The 12,270-nt window shown below is 43.4% G+C and overlaps 1 protein-coding gene across 9 annotated transcripts in view; it reads right to left on the bottom strand.

Annotated features, from left to right (window-relative positions):
• The window catches only part of atp8a2 (ATPase phospholipid transporting 8A2), a 51,401-nt gene that overhangs the window by 31,183 nt on the left and 7,948 nt on the right, over positions 1–12,270 (bottom strand). For 4 of the 9 annotated variants that reach the window (XR_004694163.2, XR_004694164.2, XM_035142127.2 and 1 more), the window contains 16 exons: positions 11,304–11,481; positions 8,756–8,855; positions 7,414–7,512; positions 7,269–7,314; positions 6,851–6,891; positions 4,610–4,683; positions 4,026–4,095; positions 3,504–3,631; positions 3,173–3,284; positions 2,211–2,379; positions 1,969–2,096; positions 1,801–1,878; positions 1,441–1,529; positions 1,146–1,190; positions 351–426; positions 50–238 (listed from right to left, as the gene is read on the bottom strand). Coding sequence is in view for 7 of the 9 variants with exons in the window: in XM_035142127.2 (XP_034998018.1) it covers positions 50–238; positions 351–426; positions 1,146–1,190; positions 1,441–1,529; positions 1,801–1,878; positions 1,969–2,096; positions 2,211–2,379; positions 3,173–3,284; positions 3,504–3,631; positions 4,026–4,095; positions 4,610–4,683; positions 6,851–6,891; positions 7,269–7,314; positions 7,414–7,512; positions 8,756–8,855; positions 11,304–11,481 (1,622 nt within the window). In the remaining 2 variants the exon portion in view is untranslated. Of the gene's footprint in view, positions 1–49; positions 239–350; positions 427–1,145; positions 1,191–1,440; positions 1,530–1,800; positions 1,879–1,968; positions 2,097–2,210; positions 2,380–3,172; positions 3,285–3,503; positions 3,632–4,025; positions 4,096–4,609; positions 4,684–6,850; positions 6,892–7,268; positions 7,315–7,413; positions 7,513–8,755; positions 8,856–11,303; positions 11,482–11,628; positions 11,768–12,128; positions 12,257–12,270 lie in introns of those variants that run through there. The other 5 variants (XM_035142128.2, XM_035142125.2, XM_035142129.2 and 2 more) reach the window with 3 other exon arrangements.

Raw genomic sequence — 12,270 nt, 5'->3', positions numbered from 1 at the left:
TAGAGAAAGGCCTCTTTTACTGTAATAAAGTACACAAATACACTCTTACAGCTTCGATGATGACGGAATGCGGCGTCCTTGCGGAGAACACAAAGCCGAGTCCTTTGGCCCCTTTGACCAGAGCTCCCTCATCTGGAGACGAGGCCTGGTAGATGATCTGGTCGTCCTCTCTCTCTGGGACCACCGTGTGACACACCGCCATCATTGTCAGGAACTCGCAGATCTGAGGTGATGTAGGCTGAACACACAAATCAGAGCAGACACAGGTATTAACACCAGACTCAGTTGATTTATTTGGCAGAATCCACTTCAAATAAAAGAGCTGCGAGAAGCTCCTCAGAGACACCTACGTGGTCCTTCTCAATGTTTTGAACGAGGGCCGGATCGTCAAACTCTGTCGAGTTATTGCTGTTGGCCGGCAGATTGCTGAGAGACAGAAAATGTACAAGAAGAGTTAGTTACTGTGTAGAAAAACAATCTGACCGGCGAATTCAAATGCCTAACTTCCTTACAGGATAAAATAAACAAAGCCTTTGTCTATGTGTAATTGTCTCAATGACAGTTTCATTGAAATGTTTGTTTATGTTTCCGTCTAGAATTCAAGGTCATCTTTTCTATTCAGCTTTAAAAAGTAAATAAAAATGTGATTAAAAAAAAAGATAAAAAAAGTAATAAATAAGGCGCCTTTTAGTGGTTTTGGTTTAATCTTTTTGTCCACTTTGAATGGGTGATCTTATTTTGACAGGAAAGGTAACTGGGTCACAGAGTGATGGACAGGGGCATTGTGGGTCAGGGTCGGCGTGGAGACAAAGAATGGAGGCACAAAATAACTTCTATCCATGTAAAACAAAATTCACATGTGGTCTAAGAGGCCTTGTCTTTGATTTATTTGATTTATCTTCTGTTGAAAAAGTCCTAAAATGCATATGTTTTATATTTCTCTTGTAGTTTTCACGTTATCAAATGAGGAACATGTGAGGGACAGAAAATAAATCTTCGAAAAAATCTGAAGAAACTCGACCATTATTTTACTGGATCTGTGTAGTTACACTGTTGTTCTAACCAAAGCATGCACAGTGTGTCTAAAAGAGTCTAAAATGAAGGAAAGGAATAGAAGAAAAAAAGAGAAGACGGCGGTGATTTACCTGAAGTCCTCCATAGAACGATCACAGTCGAGATCAGGAAAGTGGCTGCAGTGATGAATGAGGTTGTGGTGAAGAAGGAATCAGTTCAGAATAAGCAGAGGAGTGGTTTAGTTCATTTGTGAGAGCATGCGAGAGTTGGATCAGCTGATTTAACAACAGGTCGTTTTTTTACAAGTTAGTCCGGGACTAGGACTGTGATTAGAGATTAAAGGAAGTTCAGTTCAGCACAGGAAGACATGTTCTTACAGATAAAGCTAATAGGTAAGAATGTAGTTTAATAAAAGAGGCGACTGACCCGTATGTTATTCCTGCAATCGTACACTTCTTGAAGGTCATGACGTTACAGGTCAGAGTTCCCGTCTTGTCGGAAAACAGATACTTCACCTGAAGACGACAGGGAATGAAATCAAACAGCACATATTGACAGGTCTGGATTAAGTGAGAGTGCACATGATAATTGTTCAATAAAATCATATAACCTTATATAAATACAGTATATATTCTCTTCACTATTATCTTTTACATTTGCATTGTACCTTGCTAATTTGTTTATTTAGCCACGATTTATCCCATTTTATCAGGTTAACCACACTTTGTATGATTGGTTGATGATTTATTATTATTATTATTATTATTATGTCATTTTGAAGCTGACCTGGCCAAGTTCCTCGTTAAGATTGGACGTGCGAGCCACGGCCGGTGTGTCTGTCTCTGCGTAGTACATCTCCATGTCCTGAGGAAAAACAAAAGAAGGAAAATCGTGAATGTTTGATTGCTCGTTAAATCATTCGATCACATGTTAAACAGTGACAGTGGTTCATACCCAGTTGATGAAGAGAGCCTGTGTGAACTTGACCACCTCCAGGGTGACCAGCAGGCTGATGGGGATCAGGTTGTTGTACAGGATGATGAACGTCAGCAGGTTATATGCGAAGTTCGTGGAGATGTCACCTGCGCAAATGCACAACAACCTCTCATTTACTGACCTGTAATGTTGAGTATTAATCCAAATTCTCAATTACTGTGAGGAGATGGGAAGTGAAGTGTGTTGGTGTGTGTTCTCACCGGCCCGGGACAGGTACCAGCAGGCCTCCTCGGTGTGTTCCCTGTTCCAGATGGCAGCGCCAACAGAACTGACCAGAGCCATGACCAGCAGGATTCCAAACAGAACCAGGATCTGCATGTTGGTCACTCGCTCCACATTAGAGCGCTTCAGTGGCGCCTTGGTGGAATTCTGAAAGGTCAGTGAATACAACCAGTGAGAAACAAACAAATACTGGAAGACTTATCGAGTTAATATTAGAGCCTGACCAATATGGATTTTGTGGGGCCGATATTTAAATATTGACCATTAGAAATATGCATAAAAACTATTTGGCAGTGGTTCCCAAGATGTCGTTATAAACCCTTATGGCATAGAAATGTGACTGAGACTTCATATTTTACAAATAATCATTAGTTTGTCCATAAACTTTAGAATAAATCATTATAAATAAAACACAAAAACAACCAAATGTATAGAACTTTAATTGGGACAATAACATTTTTTATTGTAAATGTAAAATTGAATGCACATCTTTTCTGCACTGTTTATTCTGTAAACAGGTTTTCATGTCAGATAACCAGCTGATACTGATACTGTGTCCGAAAGCTTCAGATCGGCCAATTTTTATTGGTCAACCGAAAAAAATCGGTCAGGCTCTAGTTATAATAATGTCTCTAGAGAGAAAAGTTAATTTGCAGGACTGTTTAATGTCTTTTGTTTTATTAAATTAATGTGTCAGACATACATGTAAATACAAACATGGAATACTAAAAGTTTTTTTCTTAAAGTGTTTTAGCTAAAGAATGCATTAGCAATCCCAACACTGGAAGTGAAGATTAAAAACGAAACTAGCTCCCAGTAATAACAGCTGATTAAAAGCTCTGAACTAATCCTGCAAAGTTCACAAAGAAAAAAAGGTTCTATGATTAAAGAAGATCACACAGGCAGTTTACTGCGTTCAGACAAGACACTGGGGTTTTACCTGCATCAGTTTGGAGTCATGGCCGGTGTAGACAACGATTCCCACAACCCACTGGGTGTTCCTGAGCTGGGCGCCACGCAGCAGCACCTGGTCTGGGCCCAGGGGAACGGGACTGAGGACAGAAAGAGAAATGATGAGCAGGAAACTTTATGAATTAATGCAGATATAGGGTGGCCTGCATTGTTCAGGTGGTTTCATTTATTTATGTTACTTTCTTAGCTAAACCTGTCTTATACAAAGACACTATTTAGATACAGTATATATCACTTGGACAATTTGTGATTCTCAATCCGTATCTACGAAGGGAAACAACTGTATGTGTGTGTCTCACTTGTGGTTCTCCAGCCGCAGCGTGCCGGTGAAGTCATACAGGTGCCGGTTGGGTCCTTCACACTCCAAACGACCGGTCAGCGCGACCAAATCCTCCAGCGTCTGAAAGCTGGCTGTGAGCGAGAGACCCTGGAGAAACATTACACGTGAAAGGTCAAGTCAAGGAACGTTTACTTTCAAACATAATGATCAGAAAGAACAATACGGGGAAAAAACAAGTTGCAGAAGAACAAAACAGGTCATAAACAAGAGATGAGAGAGACAATCAGACCTTATGTGTGACACACCGTTAATTAATTTATTCACTTGCATTAATATGTATTAGGTTTCTAAAACAAACTTTCTAATTAAAACTAAATTACAGACTTCGCTTCAGGTGGATTAGTCGCTCCCTTGACAGTTATTGAGGTGTATTAATATTTAAGTTTACAGTGTTTACACAGCATTGACATCAGGCAGGAGAAGAAGTTCCTCACTGACTCCAAGCTGAATCCATGCACTGTGAATCTGAATGGTGTCGTACCTGTCTGATCTTCAGGTTGGTTTCTCCGTCCAGGTTTGAGGTCTCAGTGTAACACATGGCCTGTGGCTCACTGGGGAACGGAGGCAGAGGGGAGTGTTATACAACAATATGTTCCTCATTATTGTATTTACATTTTATGTGCCAAATAATCAGGCAACTAATCAAAAACAACCTACTAATCATAGACTGGTAGAATACGCATGTCAAAAGATGAACAACGGATTTCTACTTCCACCCACTTTCCAGAAATGAAGCCAAAATATTTTAGAAATGAATGCTGCCATATTGCAAATTTGGACCCAGAGTCTGCACAGTAGCAATTGTGGGATGGAGGAGCCATTACAGCGAGGTCCCGACGATATGTGCACTTGACCAATCACAGGTCGGTCTCAGCTTTCAATCATGACATTTAACCCTGTTTTTAAAAACATCAAATACCTAACTAAACCCAAACGTAACAAAAATGTCTATGTTAATAACAATCATTGGTTGCAGCCTTAAAGTGTAAAGTAACACACAACAACTGTTGGGAGGATGTTAACGTGAACGCACATTAACAGACACACAAACACACAGAGTCTGACCTGGAGGACACTATGACCATGTCAGCTGGAAGGTGCTGGCCATTGGTCACCTTCACTATGTCTCCAACTGCCACCTTGTGGCCAGGACGCAGCAGTGCAACAGCAGGAGATCATTTTAAAGAAAGGAGGGAGAAAGAGAAAGAGAAAGAGGGGAGTTATAGATGGAGGGTGAGAGAGGGAGGAAGAGAGAGAGGGGGATTATAGATGGAGGGTGGGGGGGAATAAGAGGGAGGAAGAGAGAAAGGGGAGGGTGGGGCAGAAATAGCAAGTTAGTTAGTGACCAGCCAAGAGGCAGCCAATAGAGAGACGTGATATAAAGTGACAGTGAGCACAGCAGTGCAGCGCTTCAACTATTTTCATGAGACTGTAACAGAGCCAGAAAAGAGTGAGATTTCACAAGCATGTGGATTAGAGAGAGAAGAGGAAGAGGAGAGAAGAGAAATGAGGACATCACAGCTCAATTTAATTTAATCTGAAACACATTCTGAATAAAAGAAAATCTGAGAAAAAGTAAAAAATGAAAGCTTTAAGGCCAGAGCTCCACGTTACATAGATCGAGCTACTGTATATGATAACATCAGTAATCTGAGGAATAGGAAAACATACAGTTGTTATCATCAGGACAAACGCACAAGCTCAGACACAGCCGGTGTGCTACATCCGAGCAGCCTAAAAACTAATCAACCTGGTTCTGCAGGCTGCTCCGTCTCCTGAGAGCTGCAGCCTTGGTTTTGTTTTCCCAGAACACACCAGGGGAGAGAAGCCTGACTAACAGCATCAGGGGTAATGTTCACTGCAGCTTTATTGACGAGGAAGCAGGCTCTTCCCATAAGCACTATTCCACTCACTCTCCACCATGTAATTAAACATCATGTATGAAGCACAAAGGGTTTTGTTCAGTTGCTCGGAAAAAGGAAGGAAGTTATCACTACTTCTCTTCAGCATGAACTATGTTCGTGATGCATGGAGCAAATCTCTTCACCTGCACTGACCCTGGAGAAAAATGAGTCTAATTCCCTGTTCCCTCCTGTTGTCACCTACATAACAAGGACTCAGATTTGATCTGATTTGATGTGTTGGAGCAGAGACTGTTCACAGCTGGACTCAGTTAATGAGCACATTCAAGGAAAAGCTCCCACTCAATGTTTGAGAAGGAACCTTACACTCCAAGTTTATTTTCCTCCGAGTCTTTTACTTTGGCAGATTGCGCGATTGGAAGAGTTTCATTTTATTATGAAGGAGCCAAAATAGACAGATGCTGAGCCAACAGAGACTAGAGTGACCACAGTGCGGACACAAAGAGCAGAGAACATTATGTGATCACTGCACACCAGGTGAGATTAAAAGAGAAACACACACTCTGAGGCGTGTAACATATTCAATATCAAATAAACGAAAACATTTGATGGGTAAATCGTGAGTTTTAAACAGTGCTGCACGTTTGGCTGCAAAATATTTCACATTTAATAAAACTGTCTTACTGATATTTAATGTATCGTGTTACATATTCATGCTTTTGAAGCATTTCATTATTTTTAATGTCTCTACTTTAACTGATACAGTTTTGTTTGCTTATTTACTTATTTCCCCTGCTTAAAGTAGGAAAATAAGTAAATGTACAGTTGGCCAATTCAAATTATTATATGAAAACTTATTTCAAAGTATAAATAATGCAAAAAAGATCTTCATTTATGTTTATTTTCTTAATTTAAGGGCTATATATTTGGTTGTAATTGTGTTTTCTTTGTATTTATAGTTATTTATAATTAAGTTTAGGTTTTTCATTTACGAATTTTTTCATTTCCAGTTTTTCAGTTTCCAGGCAATACTTAGAGAACATTCATTTCAACGTCTGGTGCCACCGATCAAACGGCGCCTCCCATCTGGGGAGTCATGTACATTTACTGTTTTGAGAAATTGCTTGGAGAGTTCTGACTGGAAATGTGTTCCCTGATCTGTTTGGATTGTACGAGGAAGACTGAATGTGGAGAAGACGTTTTCACTATGGAGCCAGCATTTATTTCCCAATCAATACATCGGTATCAGAACCTTTTTACTCCCTAATATCTGTATGTGCCCCCGAAAATCCATACCGCTCAGGCTCTAACGTACACTATCTTTTGTTCTTAACCTATTTTTGAACTCGCTCGTTGAACAGGGGCAGGGGGGTGAGAACGAGAGAGAGCAGAGGGGTGATGAGTGAGAGAACTACATGGATGAAGTCGGTGCTGTTAGCGATACCTGTTTCCAGATGACAGTCTGCCAGGCTCCGCTCCGCAGCACTGAGAGACAAGGACAACACAGCCATCAGTCAGTCAGCCTATAGAGCAGCTCTCATACAGTATTCATAGCAGCTAAACTTTTGTCTGGGGCCGTGTGGCCTGTGCTGCAGTGAGTGACAGGCAAGAGCCATTCACTCAGGCGTGAAAGGAAAACAAAAACCACACAAATAGATACAAGCACACTCATGGAAAAGTGCAGACAGCTGATGCGCACACACACACACACACACACACACACACACACACACACACACACACACACACACACACACACACACACACACACACACACACACACACACACACACACACACACACACACACACACACACACACACACACACACACACACACACACACACACACACACACAATACCTGTTGTATTCTTTTTGTTGACCGTGTTGTCTGCTTTGTGTCTTTTCTGTGAAGATGAAGATGAAGGTGCGTTAGCTTTCAGGAGAACCATCTCTCTCCTTCCTACTTCAGACTGACCGAACTCGCGGCTGCTGCAGATACTCACATAGTCCTCTATGATCTCTTTGATCCCGGCCACGGTGAGGATGAAGATGAGCGGGACCAGCGTGGTGTAGCGACCGGTCGGTGATACATCAGGGATTTGCTGAAGAGAGGAAAGAGAGGAAGCAGTCAGAAATCACTGACGACAGATCGAGTGCCGAGTGGCCTGAGGCAGCCACGAGGGATCATCACAGGGACAGCATGTTCGTACATTAAGCAGATACACGGGAGCTTTTCTGAATAACTGCTCCAGCTTGCACAATGACAACGATGATGATAACACAGCTATTGAGACAGATGTCGTTTTCAACACCCTAACGTCACCCATATGTCAAATCACACAAGGATGAGCCATGTTAGCACAATGACAACTAGTCTGACTTTCTTAAGAAAAAGAAAAAACCCTCTTCTCCTACATCCGTGAAAAAGAAAAAATATTAAACACTAATCAGCACTTTGTGGGATTTAGTATCTCACAACTTTCTTGTGATCTTAACTCAAAACTCATCATGTGTCTAACAGCTGTCGTAAGCTGCTGGAGACATGAACTCCAGAAAATGACCAGAAAATTAGGTTCAGACGTTTTCCGAAAACTCTGCCTCTGCAAATTAGAAGAACGCAGCAGTCGATTGTTCGGGTCAGACAACGTAAACATTTCCAAAACACTCAGGCGAGGGGTGGCACCTGGGTAGATAATGCTGGAGGCTGGACATGACGCATAAATTGCACTGCCAAAAGCAAAGTGTTTTTGTTAACCGCGGATCGAAAACGTGTCTGCCTTTATACTAAAAGCTCTCGAATCTCGGTGTCTTTCCAAGCCAACATCTATGTCAGCATCTTCTAGGTGCACGATGTCTCTTTTGCATCCTGAGATATTTGTATTCTTACGGCTTTCGCAGGTTAAATTTCAGGAAAATGTCCGAATTTCAAGTGCATGTCTGAGAGCAGCTTTTGGAATATACTTGCTGTGAGGGAAATGATCAATACCTGCAACATGCATTATTCAATTGTGCACGCGAGTAAATGAGTAATATTGAATAACTGCATAGTGATGTATCAATGCTATCATAACTCAGCAAAGTGACCCCTTTGTAAAGTTATCGTATCTTATGAGAATCCTGATTTGAATGATACTTTTATTCTGTTACTTTTGGCCAAATCTGAACTTTTTTCATCTGGAGAACATCTCTGAAAAATCTATAACACAGCATTGCAGAAATAGCTGGGTGTGTGGGACAGCTGGGATGTTTTAAAAAACTCTGAAGCCTGTCTGGGCCACAGCATCAAACTGAGGACAGACCAACAGCGGAACCACTGTTGTTAGCGTTGTGTGCGTGGGGCTTTACCTGCATGAGTGCGATGAACAGGAAGAAGGCATTGGCAGCCCGTCTGATCTGCTCATAGAGGAACCGGGGCAGAAAGGTGAGAACCCCATACTTGGTGGTGCTGCAGGAGAAGACAAGACGAGAGGAGACTTTACACCATGTTTAAAGTCAGACAGAGGCAGAGCCAGCAAGTGCATTAGTAAAAGCTGGACTTCATGAGTAAATTGTGGGGTAACGATTTTTTTTAACCTGATATGCTCAAGCAGCATTAACTTAAAGGCTGAATAACAGCTGACTAACATTGGGTTTTAATATCGCAGCACTTGAAAATCTATTAGAAACACTCAATTGTGCTCGGAGAGGGCAAATAAAGCCATTACGGGCTGCACACACATCAAAAGCCTATAAATAGACCCTGACTTTGTATCCAAAAAACTAAATTTAGACCCAGAACCCCAGAAAATAGGTGCAAAGAAAGTTGGCAACCTTGACCTGTCCGTCAATCAACTGTATTGATGAGACAACTGTATTGATTCGCGTTGTTATAGCCAGGAGCTACCGTAAGAGCTTTTAGAGGGGCCAAAAATAAAAATGTCAACCTTGAAGTCAAGGCCTGCCGGTGTAGCTTGAGTGAAAAGTTTCTGTGATAGCTTTTGTTTAATGGATAGTGTGTGTGTTTGTGAGTGAGTTAGTGAGTGCACCAAAGTGCATGCACTGAATGGCAAAACACACAATTCCATCACAGTTCCCTGATGCTATGCATACGGAAGAGTCAGTGATACTACAACCATGATCAGAAAGATAAAGCTGCCTTAATCTAATCAAGGACAAGTTATACCAGTTTCCACACACGCACGTTTCCACGGGATCAGGACAAAAAAAACAAGTCAAAAACATCTGGCTGTTATTTTTCATACTATAGATGTCCAGCCTGCCAGTGGTGTGAACAGCTGTTCGCTGCAGGGGTGAGACTCCTGCTGCTCCTATCTGCCTTTTGAGTGTTTTATCTCACGTAAAAAAAGATCATACATTTAAAGGCCAAAAGAAAACACTGAGCTGAAGTCAGCGAGGAGTTAACCCCTTCAGTGGAGGAAGGTAGATTCACTGGGAATGGAAGTGTTGAGAAATTCTCCAAAATGTATTTTCCTAAGAACGACGTGTGAGACACTTTGCTGCGTTTGTGCACAGGAGAGCATTACTGCCTCGTGCTGTATAAAATCAAGTCTACACAGTGAAATATTGAAGCGAGGGGCCTGGGGGGAATAGAGTTGAGTATAGAGATAAAAGCTACAAGGCTTCAATCTCAGAAAATCAATAAGGCTATTGAACCTTTAAAACATAAACAGAAGAGTTACAGGAACACAGGGACATCAGAGGGCACACCTCTCGGGCGCAACGCTCCAATCAGCATACAGGGGGTCTGGGAATCCATGCATGATCCAATCAGATGAGACAGGGGATACCTGCCTTAATCTTATTTGTGGAGCTGAAATTGGCTCTTTTGAAAGTGAAATCGAATCTCTGGACATTAATGGCAGGACCACTGAAGGTCAGCCGACTAATAACGAGGCTTTCACTCTCAGAACAGGAGGCCAGTGCTTCTACGGAACCGGCGTCAGTTAGAACAAGAAAAATAAAAAAGGTTAAGACAAAGGAAATTAGGTCTAAATCAAACTTATGTTGTTTGAATGAGTGTGACTTAATATCTATGACCACAGTCAAGCAAACAACAGCTGGACTGCTTCAGAGTTGAAGTACAGCAACCAAGCACAATATGTGGAATAACTCTTATGAAGTGTGTTTAAAGATGCGTCGCCCGCCTCTTTCTGCCTGAGCAGCTCACACCACAGAAGGTCATGACTACGAGAATCACACGTCCAGGAATTATGACTCAGTCCTGAGAAATCTCATTCTGCGCTGCCCCCGTTGTAATCTTCTCAAACACAGATTCATACACCTTTTACCTAATCGGCACGGCTACAACACTTTAAGTAACCTATCGTTTTCTTGTATTGGCAGCATTAAACATACATGAGGACGCATCGATTAGGCAACGCGGTGGTGATGAGTGACGATAAGCCAGGCCTCAACCTTTGGGACTGCTCAAGAGCCGCAAATGATCATTTAATAGGTGAGTTATTAAATGTTCTTATCAAGGAATTTCCCCCTTAAAACTGGTGCAATTGTATAAGGGAAACAACATTTCAAAGTTATCTTGATTAAACCAAAAAGAAAGCGGAACGTTTAGGAGGAAGAGAGGAAAATAAAAACACAAAACACAACCTCAGTGGTCCAAAGTCTACATGTGGCACATGGTTAACTGATTGTACGGTCCTTCAACCGGGCACCTCTGGGTTAAAGATCCACGCTGTTTAAGAGCCCTTGAGCAAGACAGTTAATCCCTATAAACCCAGAGAAGGCTGCAGGTGGATAAAGTAAGTTGTGTGAAGGATGAGCTGATCCAACACAGAGTAAACACCAAGGTTTCTGTCAATCTGGTGATGTTTTTACTTTTACTGTGGTTTTGGTGAAGTGCTGATTCGAAGAGCTCCGTGGAGGAGGCACCCACCTGACATGGTTGTCGCAGAACTTGGTGGTCTGGGGCCGGTTGAGCAGCACCGTGCGCGCCGTGGCGTCTACGGGATCCGCCTGGGACGTGGTGCCGGACATCTCATCATCTGCCTTCCGGTAACCGGTGGACGAGCAAGCGGGTCCTGCACCGTTGGATTGATGGGAGAGAGGCGAGGCTGAGTGAGTGAGCGAGTGAGTGAGAGACACAGAGACACAGAGAGAGAGAGGGAGAGAGAGAGGGGGAGAGAGGGGGGGAGGAGAGAGAGAGAGAGAGACATAGACAGGAGACGTGGTTTACAGTTCAAAAGGCGACCAATAAGTACCAGAGGCTGCAGTGATCCGCTGCGGGCTCGATCCTGTGACGTCTCCCGTTATAAACACCCCCCCCTCCCCGGGTCTCTCGCTATTATCATGCAGGTACCGTCAATGCACACGAACGCCCACGGGACCCCCCGCGTATAATGGATGTGCTGAGGGATGCACAATGGCGAACAAACACACTCCGGGTTGCAGTGTTTTATCAGCACATGTACAGCGCGCGGAGCCAGCTGTCACTGCGCGGCAAATCATCCATAATGGAGAAAGAAAAGTGACAGGGGGGTGGGGGGTGCTACACGCTTCTTCTGATCCCGCAGACTCCCCCTCCCCGCCCGCCTCGCTTTGTCATCTCCAACCGCCTCCGAAGCGTCGCGATCCCTCCGCGTGTCTCCCGCGCCCCCGAAACGCGTGCGCCACCAGGACCCGGGGCTAGATTCGTCCCAAACGGCGGAGTGAGCGCGGTGCTCCGGCTCCGGGGTTTACTCAGCTGCGACTACAACCAGACCTGGGGCGAGGACAGACACAGCAGCGGCGGCGGCGGCTCCTCTCTCCTCCTTCGTCCTTGCTGAAGAGGACGCTCCCGGCTCTGCTGACAGACACAGGCCCGCCGAGCCCCGCGTCATGTGGACACCTGCCGCTGCGGGAAA

The sequence above is a fragment of the Hippoglossus stenolepis genome, chromosome 19, assembly GCF_022539355.2.
Source record: "Hippoglossus stenolepis isolate QCI-W04-F060 chromosome 19, HSTE1.2, whole genome shotgun sequence".
Lineage (NCBI taxonomy): Eukaryota > Metazoa > Chordata > Actinopteri > Pleuronectiformes > Pleuronectidae > Hippoglossus > Hippoglossus stenolepis.
Note: the sequence above shows the minus strand (reverse complement) of the source record. Positions and strands in the feature narration are given on the sequence as shown.